Source organism: Papaver somniferum, chromosome 9 (genome assembly GCF_003573695.1).
Source record: "Papaver somniferum cultivar HN1 chromosome 9, ASM357369v1, whole genome shotgun sequence".
NCBI classification, from domain to species: domain Eukaryota; kingdom Viridiplantae; phylum Streptophyta; class Magnoliopsida; order Ranunculales; family Papaveraceae; genus Papaver; species Papaver somniferum.
In genome coordinates, this window is record NC_039366.1 from 99003694 (window position 1) to 99023363 (window position 19670).

Genomic DNA, 19670 nt, shown 5'->3' on the forward strand with positions numbered 1-19670 from the left:
GTCAATCAAATCAATCGAAAACAAATAACATTGCAATTATCTAGTTTCCCACCAACGGTAATCGTAGAGCTTCTTGATCCCACAGAAGTCTTTAAAAGAGCGGTCGTAAGAGATTTCAACTAATTAGGATACTTTCCTCTCCGAATAGATGGCTCCATCAGAAACAACAAGAAATGAAGTTTGTCTGGCTCTTAGGATAGTTTGTTAGAAATGCAAACTTAGGTATTTATAGACTAAGGATGTTTGGACACCAAGGAATTTCCAAAAACGAAAGTATTCTCAAGATTTGCAATGAATGGAAAAATTCGGTTTTCCTAATTCCGATAAATGCTTGTCCAATATTTTCCGAAATCTCTCAATAGAAAATCTCCAATTAGTAAATGCGCATTACTAATTTTTATTCTCTAGAGATATGCATTAATTACTGGTAATTAAAGAATATAAAACCAAAAACCTTAATTAAAAAATTCTTAATTTATTTCGGCACAAGATCACCTTGAGTACTAAGGAATATCTTTGAATAATAAACGATAAGAGTTTTTGTTCGTGTTCAAAGTATGTTGACATCTTTTCACTGCAAATCCTTATTTCATATTTACATGGATTTACATTCTTGGAAACTGGTTCACCTACTTTCCAAGACTACTATATGATTGATCAAATACCAAATCACATACATGGGTTCAATCGGTTCTACCAATCACTAGGATCGGTTTTACCAAATTATGGAAACACTTATGATCGGTCACACAAGTCAGTAGGATTGGTTACACCAGTTACAAGGAAATCGATTCCATCTTCACATGGTATTACTTGTGATCGGCCATACCAGTTACCAGGACCAGTTACACAATTTACAAGGATCGATCACATACACACTCATGATCGGTCACACCAATTACAAGGTCACACACACACTCATGATTAGTCAGACCATCACATGGTGATTACTTAGGATCGGTTACCCCAATTAACAAATACCAATCATACCAAATCATAAGTTAGGCATTGTGATTAGTTATACCAAGATACATAACCTAAGTTAAGATTGGTTCTACCATCTCACACATATTAGTTATATAGCCGAACCAATGAGCCTAATGATTTCCCTTTCGGTTCACGAAACAAGTTCCTGAATGTACTTCCTTTAAACAAATGTAAACCATTGTTTCCTATGATGAAATCTTCACCATAACCCATTCACATAATCATAACAATATATACAAGATTATGTCGATGTCATACCTATGAAGTTCAAAAGATAAGCGTTATACTTCGTAGTCTAATTCACTAATACTATGATCATACTATTATGACCATGTCACATCACTAGAGTATTATACAATATATATTATACAACATATATGTACAGTATATACAGTTTCGTAGTTATGGTTTCAATATAGCACGAATTGAAAGATACGTTAGGAATGAAACAGTTCAAGTCAATATTACCAACCTCAATTATAAGGATGATGTCATCGTTCTAGTTTGTTACTTCTTCACATTCTGCAGGTCTCCGGAGTATTACTTGTATGTCTCAACATTCCTAGACTTTCTAGTCTAACCTAAACGAAGTTGACTCTAGTATTTAATCAAGCGATTCTAGATGAGTTTTTATACTAAAATATGACAACCAAACTTGACATACCAACCCTTGGTGAGTTCAACCGAGCTATGCTCTAACAGTGTCAGGGATTCAAAAATCTCAGTTGCTTGTGGTTCTCCTTTTATATACTTTCAAGATCAAGGTTTCTTTAGATTTGAGCTAAGGTAGCTTTGGAATCAAGCAATCAATATTCACCATCAGATGCAAACTTGACTTGAGATTAACATAACAGAATATACACTCTGGTTAGGATGAACCGTAACTAAACCGTGTACAATGACTTGTTCATGAAAGGTTAGCCAAAACTAGCCAGACGAACTATAAACTTAATCATTTTCATATAACACTTTAATACTTTAATATTGAGTCACAATAATGTGATCAAACATGTCTAGATATGTTCCATAGAGAGATTCCGATTATCTCATATAAATAATTTCGATGCATCTGAAAACATTCGCAGGGTACGTGTGTGTACTTACTTCCAGTTCATGAGTTATTTTGTCATGGTATGTACCAGATTTGTATATCCTTAAGACAAAAAGAGTTCAGGAGTCCACATAACTTTTCCGGTATGCATACTAGGTATGTATACCAACCTGAGTTCACGAGTCAACATAATTTTTTGGGTTTGCATATTTGGCATGTGTACCAAAAGTCGTTGTCGGACTATAGTCATACGCCAGTACTGTACTGGGTGCATGTACTACGGCTCTGGACCTATAACAGTTGCGCCTGTATGTAAGCTGGTACACGTACTGTCTTGTATCCATATTTACAGTAGTTGTAATCTAACTAATAATCAATTCGAAACATTCCCGAACAACATCAATGATACATATCACTGTTCCAGGCTATTTTCAAATGATAATCTTGAATCACGATTTAGGTCATAAATAATAAATTGTTCTTAACCAAATTCATCAAGTATGAACAAATGTTCTCAAGCTTAGTCAACATATTTCGAGAATGAATAACAATATAAACTTGATTCGGTATTTCTAGTATGCATGTAATGTCTAATTTAGTCATGCGACATAGTATCATAGATAGAAATGTGAAAACTTGAGTAATAAGTGGTTTCGTCTTCACTTACCTTTTGTTGATGAAGTTCTCCAAAAGCTTCGGTTGATCTTCGCCTTCAAACGGTAAAAGGAAATAAATCTGGTACTCAACTACACACTTCTATCCTAATATGAGATTTGACTAAATGTACACTAGAAATCAAGATATAGTTTTGATCAACTAAATTTGATAACAAGATTGAGGTAGCAACACTTGTGAGTTCGACCGAGCAATGCTCTAACTATATATATTTAGTTCGACCGAGCAATGCTCTAACTATATATATTGACCCAATCACCATCATTTTTTTACTAATAAATTCATGGTATTAAGGAGACTTACATCTTGACTCGCGGTCTAAATCTGACTTGGTGTTTCACTAGACTCGTACATCTGACTCGGATGTATTTAGTTAACTACAAATTTCTTGGGTGGATTCAAAAGTATTCTATAACGATATCATTTAATATTTTGGAATCAGATTACTTTTAAAAAGACAAACAATCTGAACATGTTACCTGTTTATTGTTGATTTCAGATTTGAATCTGACTTGATATGTGTTAGATCATATTTTTTAATAACTCAAGGTATAAAGCAGCTCATACCTTTGAATCGTATATGTATCTAAATCAGATATCTTTATACCTAATTAGTCTATTGTAATAAGTTGATTCAACTATTCAGATAAGCAAATTAAATCAGAAAAAAAGGTAAGAAAGCACACCCTAATTTACATAAATCAGCCTTCCCATGTGCTGACCAATATTTCATTCATAAATGAAAATAAGGTAAGTGACCCGTATAAAGATTTTTACAAAATTCAGATACAGTTTTAAACTTTATTAGTTTTTATTAACAATTCAATCCTACCTTGGTAAAAATATTCTACAAGTTATAAATAAAAGCACAAGTACATTGGGCCAGACTGCCCCCAAATAAGATGCTTTGGTTGCGTTGCCTAAGAGTCAGCATATCTATGCGTCAAAATCTGTTTTTCACTCACCAAAAGTCAAGGACAGACACAAAATTTGTCCTTGAGTATGGCCGAAACAATATTGATGCGAAGTTGCCGAAGGCGTCCGCAATATTTTTTAAACTAGACACATTGATAGTGGAATATTGTAAATTAGATAAATAAAGATTAAAATATAAAATATAATACAAAACATAAGGGATTTTTGAGCTTGGATGGATGAAATACATCTTGGGAGACAAACGTTGCATCCGACCATCCCAATCTCATCCCATCAAAAGACATCCGACGAATATAAAAGTTGTAGTATATTTTGTAATGATTTTAAATTGATGGTTCCATCATAATTAGGGTCATAAAAGTCATAATATACATTATGAATGTACACTAATTGGATTTCTTCATTTAAATAAAATAAATGTGATACAAATTTCTTTTAATAGTGTTCTTTATGTCTTTTATGGTCACAAACACAATACAATTTATTTATTTATTTTACAAAAAATCAGTCAAGCTTGTATGTTGGTAGGAATGTTTCTAGTGATCATGTTATACCACCTCCCTTACTTTGTATGTTTGTAGGAAGAAAACGGGGCCAGAAAGTTATTTTTCTACATAAAATTTATAACATGTAAGAATTCTTTATCAAATAAACCAGATAAAAACTATTTACATTTTTTTATTTAGTAAAATGAATTGGTATTAAAATGCAAAGAGTTATTAAATGAACCCAAGTTTGATCGACCTTATGTTGTTTTGTTCATCAAAAATGAAATAATATAACGCTATAAAACAATTTGGCTAGAAAGATTTAATTTCAATAATTACTTTTATATCAACTACACTCGTTAAAACCAACTTAAAAACTTATTTATATGAAACTTATAGGTCCATGAGTTCTTATATGTATCCTAACAAGAGTTTGAGATCTATTAATCATTAATTAGATACATGTCGAATCATTCTTTCTTATATATTTTTATTAGATATTTATTACATTAATCTAATATCATGCAATTACGACACGGATTATTTCTAGTTAGTAACAAAACGGATTATGTTTAAGAAATATTAAAAAACATATATATATATATATATATATATAGAGAGAAAATTCAGTTTATCACATGTAATGAAATGTTTACAGACTAGAAACGGTATCATATTAATACATGGGCTAAAACCAATTTTCTATAGTAAAATTTAGTTGGGCCACAATCATGGACGGGCTTAACCTAGGTTACCCCCTTGGAAGGTATATCCGTGCCAAAAATCCTTTCCACAACCCATACTCCCATCTTTGCAACCCAGATTTGCAACGACAATAGTGCCGTTGCGAAATATCTGTTGCTGATTCCCGTTGCTTATTTTTCGCAACAGATACAAGCCGTTGCGAATATTGCAACAACGCACGCGAGGTTGCGTATCGCAACTGCTCAGGGTTCAAGCGTGTGAAGCACGTGTGTGGTCGGGACCACCAGGACTGATAATTACGCCCAAGTCAAACTTCGGTCAAGTAAGCTTCTTTTTGTTTCCACCGTCAGCTAAAGTTATCCTATATCCCTTCCTCATCGTTTTTTCCTTCTCATTTTTTCTCCTCCACAGAACATCATCTCTTTTCATCTCCTCTCCACAGAACTGCAGCTCTGAAGAACTCATCTCTCTTTCAATCTAAAACCACTGAAATCTACCAGGTTTTAAGTCTCTTTAATAATCCTTTCGTTTCAGTTTATAGGGTTTATAGATTTTGCGATTTTAGATATTTTGATTTCTAGGGTTTCAGCTGTTAATCTATTTTTTTTCTTTTTAGTTTGTCGATTTTGGTTTTTATTTGTGAATCTGCTATCTTCGATTTTAAGGATTTCGATTTTAATTTATCAATTTTAGTGTTTCACTTGTGAATTTGTTATTTTCAATTTCAGTTTTTTAATTTCTTAAACTCGCAAATACAAGGGTGAACCCGTTGAGGAGAAGGTGATGAGTTGAGTCGGTGCTGTGTAAGAAGAGTTAGAGTAACCATTGAAGAGAAGGTGATGGTGATGATAAGTTGCAGTTGATGAAGATTGAAGCTCGAGTTTGGTTCAAGCAGAAGGGTTTCTGTTTAATGAATCTGTAAAGGAGATTGAGAGGAATTAGGGTGGTACTGATAATGGAAGAACTACAATTAGGGTTTGAGTTGAACTCAAGAATTGATGGTGGTGATTCTGTTATTTTGAAGAATAAATTTAGTTAAATTAAAAATTAGGGTTTCTTATTCCCCAATTCTTCAATTGAATTTGTTATGAATGCTTGATGCATTGTAGGTGAAATCTGGTGGAGAAATTGTGGTAGCAGAATACCTAGAAGGAGTTCTGAGACATTGAAGTTAAGGTTTGATGCAGGGAATGTATGGATTGTGGTACAGGCTTGTGATAGAGGATGGGTTTCTGTTGGTGGTGTTTGGGGTGCTGAGAAGATGTTGGATGAGATGCTGTTGTGTGTAGGAGCTGATTGTGCTAGATGAGAACTGCTGGTGGTATGTGAGGTTAGGATGACGACAGGTTATGGCATTGCAGGTGATGATGATGGAGTTTTTTGTGTTGATTAACCATTGAGCATGGGCTAGGTGAGTAATTAACTTCATTTTTGGTTTCTAGACCTAATTTATTAATTTTAGTAATTTAAAAGGTTTCTCTTTTTTCAGCTAAGTCGTTCTCGGTGTTAAGGCACTTATTTGGAATCATTGTCAAAATTGGGTATCCGATGAGGTCGACATAAAATGGCTCAATTCATTACTTACATACTTGAAAGAATATTTGATAGGGGTCATGATGCAGGGAATAATATGTCTCTGTAGAGTTTCTTTATTTTAGGATACATTGCTGGTTTGTCTCTTAAGAAAGGGCATCTCTGTCCTAGTTTCTAGTTTTCCTTATTTAGGTTTATTTCTAGTATAAATAAGTTGCTAGGTCGTCCAAAGAGGACAACTTTATTATATTTCATACGTTTATAATATATTGATTATACAAGTGAGTTAGGTTTACCCTATAAACTCCTTATCTTCGTTCTTATTGCTTCAACCTAGAGTTCTAATCGTTAATCTTTGTTCAATTACCTTAGTTTACTGTTTCTGATTTGTACATTAATTGGCGCTAGAACAAAACAAACCCAAACCCTAGCTAACTACTATGGCAGGAAGACTTAGAGTTAGAGGTAGAGGTAGAGGTGGAGGTGGAGGTGGAAACAATGATTTTAACGAGTTAAGAACCCTGATGGAAGGCATATTGCAGCGGTTGCAAACCATATAGCAAACCCTACAACGACGAGAACGTGTTGAAGCCCGTGTGGAGAGACCAGAGGGCCGACGCAACCCTTTGGATTCACCGAAAGGTTTATCTGAAGAAGATGAACACGACAAAGATGAAAATTCATTTCATGATCGTGTTTTTCATGGTCCACAACATGGCAGATTGGAAGATAGGTTGATGAAAGCTCTTGACTTGAATTCCGGAGGGGTGAAAGTCGAAGTAAGTGATATGAATGGGAGGATGCATGCCGACGATTTTCTAGATTGGGAGGCTAGCATCGAGAATTATTTTGAGTGAAATCCAACAGCTGAAGCTCGTAAAGTGTTGTTCGTGAAATTGAAGTTGAAGGGAATGGCTTTACAGTGGTGGAAAAAACTGGAGGAACAACGTGCAAGGCAAGGAAAAGAGAAGATCCAGACATGGGATCATACAAAACAGAAGTTGCGAAAGCAGTTTCTTGCGCCTGACTATTTGGTGACGTTATATGAGAAGTTTTATAACTTCGGTCAACGCAATCTTAGTGTTGAGGAGTACACATCAGAGTTCTATAATATTTCTTTAAGAGTTAGATTGAATGGGACATCCGAACAACTTGCAGCAAGATATATCCTGGGTTTAAACATAGGCATTCGAGAAGAGTTTGGTCTTCTAAGGGTTACCAACCTGGAAGATGCTTATCAATGTGCTTTGAAGGCGGAGGAGAGGGTGAATCAACGTTCAAAGAACCGTAACTCTGCGAGCCGAATGAAATCCACATCCAACTGGAGTAGAACTGCACCAAAGACATCATCTTGGAGTAACAAGAGTAAAGAAGGGGACATCACCTCAGCAACAACTCCAACTGCAAGCGGAATGCCCAAAGTCGGTACTCATTTAGCGGCCAAGTTTTATACATGTGGAGGAGACGATCATCTAACTTACACTTGTCCACAAAAGAGAGTTAATCTCACTGAAGATGGTAGTGACGAAGGAAGGTTTGGAGACCCGAAGTATGATGAATCAGAAGGTGAAGAGGAAGACTTGATGCCAGTGAGAAGGGAGAATCTGTTTGTCCGCATAATTCTTACATGTCCTAGGGTTGATGACGAGGAGGAAGATTGGCGTCGGAAGAGTATTTTTCGCACGCAAATTTTCTGAGGAGGTAAGGTTTGCAAACTGATTTTAGATGGTGGAAGTTGTGAGAATATAGTATCTCAAGAAGCTGTAGATAAGTTAAGCTTGTTAACCAAGAAACATCCTCACCCATATAAGATTGCTTGGTTTAAGAAAGGAAACGTTGTACCAATCACAAAAAGGTGCTTAGTAAAATTTTCTATCGGCAATTTTGAAGATGAAGTGTGGTGTGATGTTGCACCTATGGATGCTTGTCACATACTATTGGGCACACCTTGTTTGTTTGATATAAAGATGATCCACTTGACTGAAGCTAATACTTATAGTTTTGCGTGTAACGGGAAAAAGTTGACGTTGCATCCTATGAAGGAAGAAGACGTGCAAAGAGGAAGAGAAGAAAATGGAGAGTCAACAAGTTTATTAACTTGTAAACAGTTTCAGAAGGAATGCAAGGAGACTGGTGTGATCTACGCGTTAATGTGTAAATAAACGTCCAATGTTGTCCTGGACAGTTAGAAACAACCTTCTGAAATCACTGAATTGTTGCAGTTATTTCAAAGACTTTCACCTACAAAGCTACCTAATGTGCTGCCACCTATGAGGGATATACAACACGCCATTGACTTGGTGCCAGGATCTGCATTACATAACTTGGCAGCATATAGGATGCCTCCTGCACACCGATTGGAGATGCGAAGACAAGTCGAAGAGCTGTTACAGAAGGGTTCGGTCACTGAAAGAAAGAGCCCATGTGATGTACCAGCCTTATTGACTCCCAAGAAAGATGGTTCTTGGCGAATGTGTATCGACAGCCGAGCAATCAACAATATCACCATCAAGTATAGGTTTCCTATACCTAGGTTGGAGGATATGTTGGACATGTTGGCTGGTGCTAAGTTGTTCTCGAAGTTCGACTTGCGAAGTGGATATCATCAAATAAGTATTCGCGTTGGGGATGAATGGAAAACAACGTTCAAAACACTGGATGACCTCTATGAATGGATTGTAATGCCTTTCGGCCTTTCCAATGCTCCCAGTACATTCATGCGCATGATGACAGAGGTATTACGTCCTTTCATTGGTTCATTTGTAGTAGTTTACTTCGATGATATTCTGGTGTATAGTAGTACTAAGGAAGAACACCTAGTTCATCTAAAGCAGTTAATGGAGGTTCTTTTGAAGGAAAAATTATATCTCAATCTTAATAAATGCTCATTTTTGCGCGAAGAAGTCGAATTTTTGGGATATATTGTTTCAGCTAGTGGCTTAAAGGTTGATCCTATGAAGGTGAAAGCGATTGTGGACTGGCCTGTTCCTCAATGTGTAACTGATGTGCGTAGTTTTCATGGGTTAGCTACCTTCTACCGAAGATTTATAAAGGGGTTTAGTACTATTATGAGCCCTATAATTGAATGTCTTAAAGGGACAACTTTTCGGTGGACAAAAGACGCATCATTTGCATTCGAGAATATTAAGAAGTTAATGACTGAGGCCCCAGTTTTGGTTTTGCCTGATTTTGAGAAGTTGTTTGTGGTGGAATGTGACGCTTCGCATCTGGGAATTGGATCTGTCTTGAGCCAAGAAGGAAGACCTGTGACATTCTTTAGCGAGAAGCTCATCGAGGCTAAACGTAAGTACTCCACTTATGACCTAGAGTTTTAAGCTTTAGTTCATGCTTTACAACAGTGGAGACATTATCTTGTTCACAAATACTTTGTAGTTTACTCGTATCACGAAGATTTGCGCTACTTACAATCTCAAAAGAAACTGAAGCCTCGACATGCAAAGTGGATCGATTATCTTGAAGAGTTTACTTTCTCCCTAAAACATAAATCTGGAGCAACTGACAAGGTAGCTGATTCTCTTAGTCGTCGTCATGTACTGGTGACAACAATGCAAGCTCGTGTAGTCGGTTTTGAGGTGATTAAGTATCAGTATGTTTCCGACCCTTATTTTGGTCTAGTAGTACAACAACTAAGTACGCCTCCAACAACATCAGGTATACCTTTTGTACTTCATGATGGTTATCTCTTTCATGGAAACCGTTTATGCATTCCTGTTGGCTCCTTAAGACAGAGTATTGTCCGAGAGCTTCATGGTGGAGGGTTAGCAGGACATTGGGGACGAGACAAGACCCTAAAAGCTGTAAAGAGCCGTTATTATTGGCCTTCAATGGACACGGATGTTGATAGATTGATCAAGAGGTGTCGAGTATGCCAATTCGTAAAGGGAAAATCCAAAAATACTGGACTGTATACTCCATTGTCGGATCCACACTCTCCTTGGGTACACACCTCAGTATGGATTTTGTGATAGGATTGCCAAAAACTGCAAGACAACACGATTCAATCTTTGTTGTGGTGGATAGATTATCTAAGATGGCTCACTTTATTCCTTGCTCTAAGACTGATGATGCTTCCAATATTGCGTCTCTTTTCTTTAACGAGGTGGTACGCTTACATGGAGTCCCTACTTTTATTGTGTCTGATCGTGATGTCAAGTTTCTGGGACATTTTTGGAGGACTCTATGGAAGAAGTTAGGAACTGATTTATGTTATTCTACAACTTCTCATCCTTAAAATGATGGATAGACGGAATTAGTGAACCGGAGTTTGGGAAATTTACTAAGAAGCTTAGTGGGAGATCATATTAAGAGTTGGGATCAGGTTTTATCTCAAGCTGAGTTTGCATATAACAACTCAGTTAGTCGTACGACTAAGAGAACACCTTTTGAGGTAGCATATGGTTTTCATCCGCAACATGTTGTATACCTGGTACCTCTTCCATTGGATACCCAAATCTGGTGAAGGTGAAGCTTATGCTGACCATATAAAGAGTATACACCAATATGTGCGAGCAAATATTAACAAGAGTAATGAACACTACATGAATGCATTTAATGCTAACCGCAAGCATACAAAATTTCATAAGGGTGATATGGTGATGGTGTTCATCCGAAAAGAAAGATTCCATAAGGGAAGATATCATAAGTTGGCTTCAAGGAAGATGGGTCCATACAAGATAATGAAGAAGATCAGTTCCAATGCTTATGTTCTTGAGTTACCTGATGACTTACAAATAAGTCCCATTTTTTATGTTGCTGATTTGTATGACTTCTATGGGTTTGATGGAGAGGATGACGGTGATACACTAGGTGATCAGCAACCGATACAACAGATAATGACCAACAATCCATCTGATGTGATTCAAGAGGTACTTGACATGAAGGAAACTAGATCCCGACGTGGAAATATGTATCGACAATTCTTAGTAAAATGGCTTGGAAAGACAACTAAGAGTAGTACATAGATAACAAAAGAAGAACTGAAACGGTGTCACCCTCAAATATATGCAAAAGTCGCCGCAGCATTCTCGTCAGAGCCGAGCTTATTTTCAAACTGGGGTGGTTGATGCAGGGGCATAATATGTCTCTATAGAGTTTCTTTATTTTAAGATACATTGCTGGTTTGTCTCTTAAGAAAGGGAATCTCTGTCCTAGTTTCTAGATTTCCTTATTTAGGTTTCTTTCTAGTATAAATAAGTTGCTAGGTCGTCCAAAGAGGACAGACTTTATTATATTTCATACGTTTATAATCTATTGATTATACAAGTGAGTTAGGTTTACCCTATAAACTCCTTATCTTCGTTCTTATTTCTTCAACCTAGAGTTCTAATCGTTAATCTTTGTTCAATTACCTTAGTTTACTGTTTATGATTTCTAGCTGTGCATTAGGTCAACACAAAATCAATATTGCAGAGAATCCTGTTACAAAGAATCCTGCCTTTCCAAATTTTGTGCGCACCTACAATAGCAGTGATACATGTATGTTGTGTGTGACAAGTTACTATGACGTCTGTATCACTTAGAAAGATTCATGTTGTTGGGTTTTAATTTTTTATCTTCTCATTCTTAAATAGATTTGAATCCTCCATTTAATTGGTGGGAAGGATTCTTTTTTTCAAACTTACAAAGAATGATTTGATGATTCTATCTAGGAAGGATCTTTTACTTCTATGTTTTTGTTTTTGTTTTTTTTGCCTTTTGACATAGATCCTTTTCTTATATTAGGTAATTGTCTGACTAAAGTTGTAACTCTAATGTATGTCTTCTTAATTTACCTTTGAATTTTCAAAGATGGTTTCATTCAGATATGACCTTGTGGAAAACTGTATAATGAAGGATGTGTGACGTGTCTCAATATGAAGTTATTATGATACGGGATATGTGTTTCTGTAGATACTGGAGTATATTTTCGAGAATCCAAAGAATGGTAACATTGTCGGGATTTTGACCGGGATCCTTGGTGCAGGTATGTTTCATATTCGATTTATTATCACAGAATATACTTGTAGATATTAGTGCGGATTACTAGATTATCACTTCATTTGTACTGGAAATTCTAGTTGTTAATTTACTTCAATCTCAGTTTTATCAGATTTGAAATTAATTCGTTGTTGTGTATATAGTGTCATGACACGTTTAATTTCTATTTGGCAACTGTGAATGCATGACATATCAAATGAAAGCAATCATCATGAGATCCAGGGAAAAGGTTTATACTCTACTTATGGGAAAGCCAAGCCCAACATAACTAGCCAACTTCCCCGAGGTAAAGCTTTTATCCAGGCATCCAAAATAGTTGTTGGTTTCAATAACTTGAGATGATTACGGATATATTATCTAACAAGAATTCTTCATTTTTCGCAGTTGGATGTTTTTTTGCTGCCCAAACTGCACTTTAGGATAGCAAAGGTGTTTTATCTCCAGTAATTGCACCTTTTTAACCCGGTCTGGCTTTCAATAGGTATGCTTACAAAAGACTTCATTTATTCTTTACTAGATATTCCCAATTGATTAGTTATTTGCTACTTCGTCACTCGCAGTTACATTTTTTGTTTGTTTCATTTATTTTTGGAGGTGAAGCATCCATAGATATTTCTGGTTGCGTTCTTTTGTTTGCTATTAGTGTTGAACTAAATTTGTTCTTTTTCAGGGAGAGGTAAATTCTGTAAAATGGGATGTGGGATGCATCTGGTTCTTTGTTGGCTTCATTCTGAGCCTTTTTTTTTCTGTTCCTAATTTTTTTTAGCAACGTCTGAACACGGTTACAAAATGAACAATTTAACAACGGCAAAGGTCGTTGTGAATCCCCGTTGTTGACTGAAGCTTCGTTGCGAAAAATTACAACACTGTGTTTTGCAACAGTGCTCCGCCGTTGCGACCCTAGTCAGCAACAATCAGAGTCCGTTGCTAATCCTTAGAAATGGTGTAGTGCAATGATACATATCACTGTTCCAGGCTATTTTCAAATGATAATCTTGAATTACGATTTAGGTCATAAACAATAAATTGTTCTTAACCAAATTCATCAAGTATGAACAAATGTTCTCAAGCTTAGTCAACATATTTCGAGAATGAATAACAAGATAAACTTGACTCGAAATTTCTAGTATGCATGTAATGTCTAATTTAGTCATGCGACATAGTATCATAGATAGAAATGTGAAAACTTGAGTAATACGTGGTTCCTTCTTCACTTACCTTTTGTTGATGAAGTTCTCCAAAAGCTTCGGTTGATCTTCGCCTTCAAGCGGTAGAAGGAAATGATGTCTGGTACTCAACTACACACTTCTATCCTAATACGAGATTTGACTAAATGTACATTAAAAATCAAGATATAGTTTTGATCAACTAAATTTGATAACAAGCTTGAGATAGCAACACTTCTGAGTTCGACCGAGCAATGCTGTAACTATATATATATATATATATATTGACCCAATCAATATCATGTTTTTTATTGCTAAATTCATGGTAGTAAGGAGACTTACATCTTGACTCGCGGTCTAAATCTGACTTGGTGTTTCACTAGACTCGTACATCTGACTCGGATGTATTTGAGTTAGCTACAAATTTCTTGGGTGGATTCAAAAGTATTCTATAATATTATCATTTAATATTTTGGAACCAGATTAATTTTAAAAAAGCAATCAATCTGAACATGTTACCTGTTTATTGTTGGTTCAGATTTGAATCTGACTCGATATGTGTTAGATCATTTTTTTTAATAACTCAAGGTATAAATCAGCTCATACCTTTGACTCGTATGTGTATCTGAATCAGATATCTTTATACCTAACTAGTATGTTGTAATAAGTTGATTCAACCATTCAGATAAGCAAATTAAATCAGAAAAAAAGGTAAGAAAGCACACAATAATTTACATAAATCAGCCTTCCCATGTGCTGATTAATGTTTTCATTCATAAATGAAAATAAGGTAAGTGATCCCTATAAAGATTTTTACAAAGTTCAGATACAGTTTTAAATTTTATTAGTTTTTATTAACAATTCAATCCTACCTTGGTAAAAATATTCTACAAGTTATAAATAAAAGCACAAGTACATTGGGCCAGACTGCCCCCAAATAAGATGCTTTGGTTGCGTTGCCTAAGAGTCAGCATGTCTATGCGTCAAAATCTGTTTTTCACTCACCAAAAGTCAAGGACAGACACAAAATTTGTCCTTGAGTATGGATGAAACAATATTGATGCGAAGTTGCCGAAGGCGTCATCTATATTTTTGAAACTAGACACATTGATAGTGGAATATTGTAATTTAGCTAAATAAATATTAAAATATAATACAAAATAGAAGGGATTTTTGAGCTTGGATGGATGAAATACATCTTGGGAGACAAACGTTGCATCCGACCATCCCAGTCTCATCCCAGCAAAAGACATCCGATGAATATAAAAATTGTAATGATTTTAAATTGATGATTCCATCAGAATTAGGGTCATAAAAATTCATAATATACATTATGAATGTACATTAATTGGATTTCTTCATTTAAATAAAATAAATGTGATACAAATTTCTTTTAATAGTGTTCTTTATCAATCTTACAAAAACAAATAGTTTTTGAACCATCTGACGGTTTTGAACGAGTCTTTTTCAGCGATTGACGATCCCCATTCCTCTGAAATGCAAAAGACAAAGCGTGGATGAAAATGAAACCATGTTTTAAGCCCTCATCCAACGTCCCAGATCAATACTTGCCCATATTCTCCTCTCTCTTCCGTTACAAAATAATTAGGGATAATTGGAGTTTGATACTCAGGTTTTGACCAACACTAGGCTTTGGTCTAACATTTGTCCAACGTTAAGGCTTGGTACCTGGACTGGATGTTGACCGGCACTGCCCGTTAATGACCATACTTTAATTAATTTTAAGAAATAAGAATATTTTAAATTAATGAGTTTACAAGTATACCCTTAAAGTGGGTCCATTATCCAAGGGTCAAAAAGAAAAGAAAAAGATTACGATTATGATTTCTCCATTCTCTTCTCTTTTATCTCCGGCTTTAGGCTCATTCACAGATGAAACTCTTCTCCTTCTTAATTTCTTATCTGGCTTTCTGCTACTGCATCTCTATTCTTTAGAATCTCCAGTATATTTCTTTTTTACTTCTTTTTAATGAAATCCATCACTTGAGCATATCATGTTTTGCTTTATCTATTGTTGCAGAGATATATAATCAAGGTTTGATTTTGATGAAAGAAGAGACAAATGGAGGTAAAATGATTTCTTATCGTTGTTGCAGAGAATAATATGATTTGGATATGGTACAATTTGTGTTTAGTCAGAGTGTTTTTATTTTTTGAGAATTGATTTAGATATGAAAATCTAAATTAGGGTTTCGATTAATTTTTAGGTTTCAATTCGGATTCACGGTAGAATCGATTCAATAGGGTTTCAATTATGGTTTCAATTGGAGATTTTGATGGAATAATAATAGATCAGATGAATTTATGATGGTTCATGGACAGAGTTGCTGTTTCTAATACGAGAGAAATAAAGGAAGGATTTGATAAATTTGTTTGGTAGTGGTCAAGGAAGATAAGAAAAAGATTTATTTTCGTTATTCAATTACTCTGAGAATAGTATTTTCGTGGTTGCAGTGGTAGTGAGAAAGTAACAGAGACTAGAAAATGTGATGTACAGAGAGATTGAAGAAGAATTTCTTCGGAGAATTTCTTCAAACAGTTATTGAGCGTGAACCGGTGTTGGTGGAGATGAGCTTCTATTTCTTCTTCTAACCCTTGTTTATCTCCTTCCCTGCAATTAACCGCATATCAAGACAATCACATATCGCTTACACCATTCAACATCAGATTACAGTGACAAACCGCGTCCATTTGTTTCCTACACTTCAAATGGAAGCAACATTTCTTTTATCTAATCACTACCATTCACAGCCACCATTGATCCTTGTGTAACAACTCAAACAGACCCATCCACAGAAGAACACATACTTCCCTCTTCTTGCGATCATCACCTGTAACAATGGCAGCAACTCCCTTTTCATGTTTCACATTGAACCCATTTTGTTCGCTGTCTAAAACAGTACAATACCCAATCTTCTATTTCGAAATTTCTTGCAAACCCTAGTCTTTAAGAGCTCGGAATCACCATTAACAACAACAATCGGAAAAATGGTAGCAAAAACAATTCTTTTTGATTAAAATTGATAGTACAGTTCGGAGAAGGAGAAGGTGAAAGGATGAGGGTTATATTGAATGGGTATTTTGTAAATATTAGTAGAATTAGGGGTATAATTGTAATCTCGTTTATTTATTTAATTTAATTTAATTTAATTTAATATAATTTTTCTTTTTATTTACCAAACAGAAGTCAAGATTTAACTGGTCCATTACAGTCGACGTCAAGTCCAGATACCAAAGCTTAACGTTGGACAAATGTTAGACCAAAGCCTAGTGTTGGTCTAAACGTGAGTACCAAACTCCAATTATCCCAAACAATTATCACCATTATTCTCCCTCAATTGTTCACCCGTTAACAGTGTCATTATTGGCAACATTTATACCTTTAATTCATACTCCCTCCGTCCCACTCCTAAGTGACCTATTTGATTTTAGATTTTGTCCCAATGATAAGTGACCTATATCATTAAACAATGAGATATTCCGGAATTATCATTTTAGTTAATTATAAAGAATATACGAAATATGCATAATTTGATAGGCATGTTTATATTCGTTACGTAGGTGTTTTAAAATGCTTTTCAATGGTATGAAGTTTGCGAACATCCGTGGAGTATTTTGAGAGGTAAACCATTTCTAAATTTCGATAGTTATTATTCATAAGGGTATAATTGTAAAAAATGCTTAAAAGTAATATTTTCCTTGCTTGCCTTAAAAATTGTGCAAATTTCAAATAGGTCACTTAGGAGTGGGACGGAGGGAGTAATAAATTTCATACGTTACCTAGGCTAGAACAACATCTTTTGGAAACGTTCCTACATAAACCTCAAGAGAGGTTATTATCTTCCCAGGTTTCTCCATTTCTTTCTTCAGCATGCTCTCTCGAGACATATCCCTCCAGTTGATCCATTCATCCAAGGTATGGCCTATTTGGGTTATTTTATAATTAGGGTTTTTACTACTTTCGATCGATTGATTATCTTTTGATTTAATGTTTATCCAAAAGATTTAATTTGATTCTTCTTTAAATGAACACAGGGCTTCTCAGGTACCCTCCCCTAATTTCTCTCTGTCTCTCATCCTCGCATACTAAGATTCTCTTTTACCAAATATCAAGTTCTGACTAAACATTTCCGGATCATGATCCATCTTTGTATTTATTTTTAGTAAGATTATACAGACTATTCAAATACTTATCTATAATCTTCATACTGTTTTGGTCCTTGTTGGTTGTTGAATTTTATTTTGTTTCCTGTACACTCTTAATGGTTTGCCCAATCTGCCATAATGATATTGAAAACACTGAAAACAAAAGTGTTTTCCCCAATCTGACGACTCGGTCTTCTTAAACGATCGACGGCACGCTCTGGAAGTGTTTATCTGTTTTTGTCCATAAAGTGTACTTATATGTATCCAGTTTCTATGACTATAAGTAAATATTGTGTCGAGACCTTAACCAAGCATGTTTTCAGTGTTATAATTCTTTCTGTTTGATAGTTCAGAGCTTCAGATAAGAGAGAAAACTATTTAAGTCTCCTTCTTCATCCAACCCTCAAATTGAATAAGGGTTTATATTTGACTTCCCTTCCAATTTTTTTTTTTTTTTTTTTTTTTTTGTTGCAGAATTTCTCTAAAGGTGAAGGAATTAGAAAATTGGATAATGAGGCCAGTTTTTTGTGCGAGTTTTGAAGAGATCTTGAACGTCTCTTCTCTAATTATGGGAGCCGGGACTGTTGATAGAATTGACATAAAATTTGGTAGCTAACAATAAACATCTCTTTTGAATCATCTTCTTTGTTTTAGTATCAAATGTTTTTTATCTCTTAATCTTCTGTGTGTTTACTTTGCTGCACTCATTGTTTATAAATTTGATATAATATTTGGATTTTAATGGGGTTTGTGAAAATCACTTGGGTTTTTAGTGATGTGAATTAATTCAGTGAATCACTTGGTTTTCTATGGTAGTATGAATTAATTCAGTACTGTCTTCGATTGGTATATTTGGATTTCGGTTTCTTCAATATCTTCAATTGGAAGTTATGTTCAATTAAAAGGGCTACTAACTAAATCGTATCAGAAAACAAATTTGTTAGGTACACATGGACGTGGAGCAATAATAAATCAAGCACGAGCCAGAAAGACAGTGAATCGTGGTGGCACAACACACGGGGATGTAGGAATATCGTTGTTTTACCATTTTCTTAATTTGTATTACATAACCGACCTTACATTTAACATTTGGATTTGATTATAATGGTGGTGAATAAATTAGGATTTGATTTTTGTGATTGACAGAGAAACCACATAAGAAGAGAATCATTCAAATGACGACGATACCTAACGTAACTTACTTTAATTATCAATGTTCGAGAGTAACATCACATTTCCTAGGAGTCGAAAACATTTTCGTTGATTTAGGTTTATTGCGATGGCGATAAAGGTACAAATGGTCATTGGGTTAAGTAAAACTGCTACTGCGTACAATACATTTTCCCATCTTTGTAGTTGCATTTTGCATTGTTTCGATTTAAAAATGTATCCCCATCTCATCTGTTTTCATGAACTTACATCTCTTATGACACATCCCATTCCATGTGTGTGTGCACAGTGTTATAATGGATTTCCATGTAAATTACTAAGCTCATGTTTTGTATTCTGATAGGAATGATTAAGGTTGTTCAACGCCCAATTTATTCCAAATATATACTATTACACGTAAAATGATTTTACGTTCATGGTAAACTTACGAAGATGGAAATCGATTGAGAGGCCCGAGGCCTGATGACCTCCGAAATAGGAAGGGGGGAACGATCAGTATTAACTGAATTGTTTTGGTGTTTGTACACCTAATTTGATCTACTCTTAGAGGCATCTGTGATTAGAAATAGTAGGAAATATGAATATTATCACAAATTGAGTTATATAACCTGAAATAGCATAACACCAGTGACGTTATTTGAAACCAACAGCTGGTAAATCTTCGACTATGTCTTCTTTGCTTCTATGTATGTACTGAGCTGTTTCGGAATGTGCTGTAAAGTAACAGCCTAAATGGGGAGGTTCGTTTTTATGAGCCATTAAGGTCATCTTGCCATTTTAATCCTATTTCTTCTT

At 35.2% G+C, this 19670-nt stretch overlaps 1 protein-coding gene and 3 long non-coding RNA genes across 5 annotated transcripts; all 4 read left to right on the forward strand.

The window, feature by feature from the left end:
* The first annotated feature begins 5263 nt into the window (after positions 1–5263).
* LOC113308511 lies at positions 5264–6529 on the forward strand. Its single transcript, XR_003339839.1, has 3 exons — positions 5264–5342; positions 5571–6253; positions 6332–6529. It is a non-coding gene; the product is annotated as an uncharacterized LOC113308511 (long non-coding RNA).
* A 4261-nt stretch (positions 6530–10790) lies between these two features.
* Positions 10791–11357, forward strand: LOC113312337. Its single transcript, XM_026561097.1, has one exon. The coding sequence runs from the start codon at positions 10791–10793 to the stop codon at positions 11355–11357; it is 567 nt and encodes a 188-aa protein (XP_026416882.1).
* A 931-nt stretch (positions 11358–12288) lies between these two features.
* On the forward strand, positions 12289–13142 carry LOC113308512. Its single transcript, XR_003339840.1, has 4 exons — positions 12289–12358; positions 12576–12658; positions 12757–12853; positions 13043–13142. It is a non-coding gene; the product is annotated as an uncharacterized LOC113308512 (long non-coding RNA).
* A 4247-nt stretch (positions 13143–17389) lies between these two features.
* On the forward strand, positions 17390–18843 carry LOC113309370. Of its 2 annotated transcripts, none has more exons than XR_003340551.1 (3): positions 17390–17475; positions 18180–18313; positions 18634–18843. It is a non-coding gene; the product is annotated as an uncharacterized LOC113309370 (long non-coding RNA). The 2 variants fall into 2 exon arrangements; XR_003340552.1 differs by having other exon boundaries at positions 18650–18843.
* The last annotated feature ends 827 nt before the right edge of the window (positions 18844–19670 follow it).